Source organism: Fukomys damarensis, unplaced genomic scaffold (genome assembly GCF_012274545.1).
Source record: "Fukomys damarensis isolate Sample0158 unplaced genomic scaffold, DMR_v1.0_HiC HiC_scaffold_20, whole genome shotgun sequence".
Lineage (NCBI taxonomy): Eukaryota > Metazoa > Chordata > Mammalia > Rodentia > Bathyergidae > Fukomys > Fukomys damarensis.
The window spans coordinates 1,302,944-1,306,482 of record NW_022900932.1 but is presented as its reverse complement, the minus strand read 5'-3'; the positions used below and the strand labels follow the sequence as shown (position 1 = coordinate 1,306,482).

The 3,539-nt window shown below is 62.9% G+C and overlaps 3 protein-coding genes across 3 annotated transcripts in view; 1 reads left to right on the top strand and 2 right to left on the bottom strand.

Annotated features, from left to right (window-relative positions):
* Stk19 (serine/threonine kinase 19) overlaps positions 1-260 on the bottom strand; it is an 8,540-nt gene extending 8,280 nt beyond the window's left edge. Inside the window, exon 1 of the mRNA XM_033766376.1 lies at positions 89-260. The gene's annotated coding sequence lies outside the window, so the exon portion shown is untranslated. The remainder of the gene's footprint in view (positions 1-88) is intronic.
* Positions 261-432: 172 nt separating this feature from the next.
* Dxo (decapping exoribonuclease) lies at positions 433-2,714 on the top strand. The gene is made up of 7 exons (XM_010609896.3): positions 433-669; positions 883-1,244; positions 1,413-1,648; positions 1,735-1,954; positions 2,074-2,209; positions 2,349-2,443; positions 2,523-2,714. Exons 2-7 carry the CDS (start codon positions 889-891, stop codon positions 2,656-2,658), a joined length of 1,179 nt encoding a protein of 392 aa, XP_010608198.1. The 5' UTR covers positions 433-669; positions 883-888; the 3' UTR covers positions 2,659-2,714.
* A 58-nt stretch (positions 2,715-2,772) lies between these two features.
* Positions 2,773-3,539, bottom strand: part of Skiv2l (Ski2 like RNA helicase) — an 8,889-nt gene continuing 8,122 nt past the window's right edge. Inside the window, exons 25-27 of the mRNA XM_033766375.1 lie at positions 3,369-3,539; positions 3,098-3,238; positions 2,773-3,008 (exon numbers count right to left, since the gene is read on the bottom strand). The exon at positions 3,369-3,539 is cut by the window's right edge and continues 210 nt beyond it. Coding sequence (XP_033622266.1) covers positions 2,808-3,008; positions 3,098-3,238; positions 3,369-3,539 — 513 coding nt within the window. The 3' untranslated portion in view covers positions 2,773-2,807. The remainder of the gene's footprint in view (positions 3,009-3,097; positions 3,239-3,368) is intronic.

The window sequence follows — 3,539 nt, the reverse complement described above, 5'->3', positions numbered from 1 at the left end:
CCGGGCAGGGGGGACAACCACGGCGACCCCGCCCTCCACGGCCGCCCGTTCCCCAAGCTAAGGCCCCGTCCCCGGCCGCCATGACTACCTAACTCGCCCCTCAGTGGGTCCGCCACCACAGGCCCTCGCTCCCGCCGCCTCTTCAGACTCACGGTCTGCGGGACCAGGCGATGCCTCTTTTGGCTCATATCCTGGGACTTTACCGTACTGGGGAAAGGGCAGAAATTAAGGGAAGAGCTCGATAAAGTATGCGCTTCCGGCGCACGGCAGTGACGTATACTCCAGGCGTCCAGCCTTGCCGGCTTCTAGGCGCGAGGACGGGAGGGGAGTTCGCCAATCAGCGCTAGGGCCGGTGCCGCAAGGGGCGGAGACCAGCACCACTTCCGCCGATCCGCGGCCCCGCGCCCGCCGTTGATTGGCTCTCGCCGAGAGCTGTGGAGTTTAGGTCCCTGGCTGCGCCGCTGACCACGTTGGGCTCAAAGTCCTGATGCAAACCCCACCACCTCCACCACCTGTCCATCCTTCAGAGGGGTTTGCTCGCCGCCCTCGCTGAATGATGGTGTCATCGGAACCCGAAAACGCACCTTTGCAACCCTCTTCGGCTTCTGACGTCCCAGCCCAGACGTCATAGCCCTGCGGAAGTGGAAGTGAGGGCTGGGGGACTTCGAGGTAACCCCTGGTCTGGGCCCTGACTTCTTGCCCTCGCTGCATTTGAGTACCTGGGGGGATGGAGGTACAGGACAAGCAAAGAGGCAGGCTGAGCGCTCGGCCAGGGCTGGGCTCGAGGACCTGGGGCCTGCATGTTTGGAGGCCACCACCTGTTAGTCGAGAGGCTGGCCGGGTGCTGAGCTACTCTGCACAGTGGAAACTTCCTCCTCCCAGGAGCTCATGGAGCCCAGAGGGACCAGGAGAAGAGCCGAGAAGCCAGAAGTAGCTGAACCTCCGAACAAGCTCCCCCATGCAGCACCCTCCCTGCCCACGAAGCCTGCCCTCTACTCTGGTCCCTTTCCTTTCTACCGGCGCCCTTTGGAACTTGGCTGCTTCTCCCTGGATGCACAACGCCAGTACCACGGAGACGCCCGAGCCCTCCGCTACTACAGCCCGCCCCCCACCAACGGCCCAGGCCCCAACTTTGACCTCAGAGACGGATACCCTGATCGATACCATCCCCGGGACGAGGATATCCGAGAAGGGCTGGACCACTTACTGCGCTGGCTTCTGGAACACCGAGGCCAGTTGGAGGGGTGAGCTAAGCTAGGCACTGGTAGATCTGGAGACCCACACCTGCCCAGTTTAGTTAGAAGCAAAGCTACAGGGAGACTGTGAATCTAGAGGGAACTCGGGCCACTCTGGGGAGAAGCCAGCCGGCTAATTCTGTGTCACACTCTTAGACGCTAACTCTTCCCTCTTAGGGGTCCCGGCTGGCTGGCAGGGGCCATAGTGACCTGGCGGGGGCACCTGACGAAGTTGCTGACCACACCGTACGAGCGGCAGGAGGGCTGGCAGATGGCAGCCTCTCGGTTCCAGGGGACGCTGTACCTGAGTGAGGTGGAGACGCCGGCCGCGCGGGCTCAGAGGCTCACTCAGCCACCCCTCCTCCGGGAGCTGAAGTACATGGGGTACAAGTTTGAGCAATACATGTGCACAGGTGAGAGCTGGCCCTGCACCGTGGCAGACACCCCCTCCCCACATCGGAAGACCCCACCCCTCCTGCTGCCGTTTCTCCTTGTGCAGACAAACCCGGAGGCTCCCCAGACCCCTCTGGGGAGGTTAACACCAATGTGGCCTTCTGCTCCGTGCTACGCAGCCGCCTGGGGAGCCACCCCCTGCTCTTCTCAGGGGAGGTTGACTGCACAGACCCCCAGGCCCCATCCACACAGCCCCCCACCTGCTACGTGGAGCTCAAGACCTCCAAGGAGATGCACAGCCCTGGCCAGTGGCGGGGCTTCTACAGGTTCAGATCAGGCGGGCAGGGCGAGGGCCCGAGTTCACACCTGGGACAGGGAACCGGGAGACGGGGCAGAATGGAGGGTAGAAGAGGGGTCCCACTGACCCCCTTGCCTTTCCTGCCAGACACAAGCTTCTGAAGTGGTGGGCTCAGTCATTCCTCCCAGGGGTCCCGAATGTTGTCGCTGGCTTCCGCAACCCAGAGGGCTTTGTCTGTTCCCTCAAAACCTTTCCTACCATGGAGATGTTTGAGCACGTCAGGGTAAGGCACTGGTGTCAGCTGTGCCTGTGTCCACCCACCCCCTGCACAAAGCCCCAGGCACCGTCCGGGCTGCGACATGCCTTCCCCTTCTTCCCGTCCACGTCCCTCCCGTCCTCTGCTCCTCCTCTACCCACTCCAGAATGACCGTGATGGCTGGAATCCTTCCGTGTGCATGAACTTCTGTGCTGCCTTCCTGAGCTTTGCCCAGAGCACAGTTGTCCAGGACGACCCCAGGTGAGGCTCCCAGCTTTCTCCCTTCGTGAGCCCGGCAGCTCAGCCTCTAGTCCCCAGCCCTCACTGCCTCTACCCCCAGGCTCGTGCACCTCTTCTCCTGGGAGCCCGGAGGCCCAGTCACCGTGTCTGTCCATCGAGATGCACCTTATGCCTTCCTGCCCACATGGTATGTGGAAGCCATGACCCCAGACCTCCCGTCACCCCTCAAGGACTGACGCCGCAGGGGTAACTGTTTCTGTGCAGAAAATAAATGTGTTTCTAAGTGGTTCTCCCTGCTGTGTCTTCTGAGTTGGGTCCCCCACCAACAGCCTGAGCACACCCAGTGGCTTGCTGTTTTATTGCTGTACTTTTACCCAGCGGCCATTCATTGAGTGTAGAGACTGGCTGCGAAGACGATGTCTCGGCGTAGCAAGGTGGCTGCCGTCTCCATCTTGGCACCCAGCACGGGCTCCCCAACCAGGCGGGCCGCCCCTCGCAGCGAGCGACACATCTCAGCCAGGCGCTGGATGCAGCGGACCACCAGGCCCTCGGGAGTCCCCGAGAGCCCCGCCAACTCCGCAAAGGGCTGTGGGGACAGCAGGGTGAGGGCCAAATGCCAGGCCCGGCAGCCTCTCCCCGGCCAGCCATCCGCAGAACCCCACACCTGGTGCTCACCATGCCCCGGGCCCACTCATACACGACCTCAACCAGCCCGAAATTCAGCTGCCCCACAAATTCCTCCACGGTCTGGTTCAGGCCACAGGCCACCTGGACCTCAGCAATCCTCTTGGCCACAGCCCGGACACGTTCCACCCCCTGCAGAAGAGAAGGAAAGGGCAAAAGCCTGCTCTGGTCCAGATCGAGGAAGACGCCACGCCCGTGGCAGAGGCACTGAGAGGGTCGGCAGTGCCCAAGCCTGGGTGGGAAGGAGGGTTGGCGCTCCCACCTGCTTGAGGGTGCTGGGGAGCTGATCCCCAGGGTCCCCGGGGCTCTGGCAGACCAGGCCAGACAGCAGGGCGGCGATCTCCTCTGGCCGCAGGACGCTCAGCGCATTGTCGAACATGAGCTCGGTGAGGAGCAGCTCGTGGCTGCTCATGGCGCACGCCACCCGCCCCGC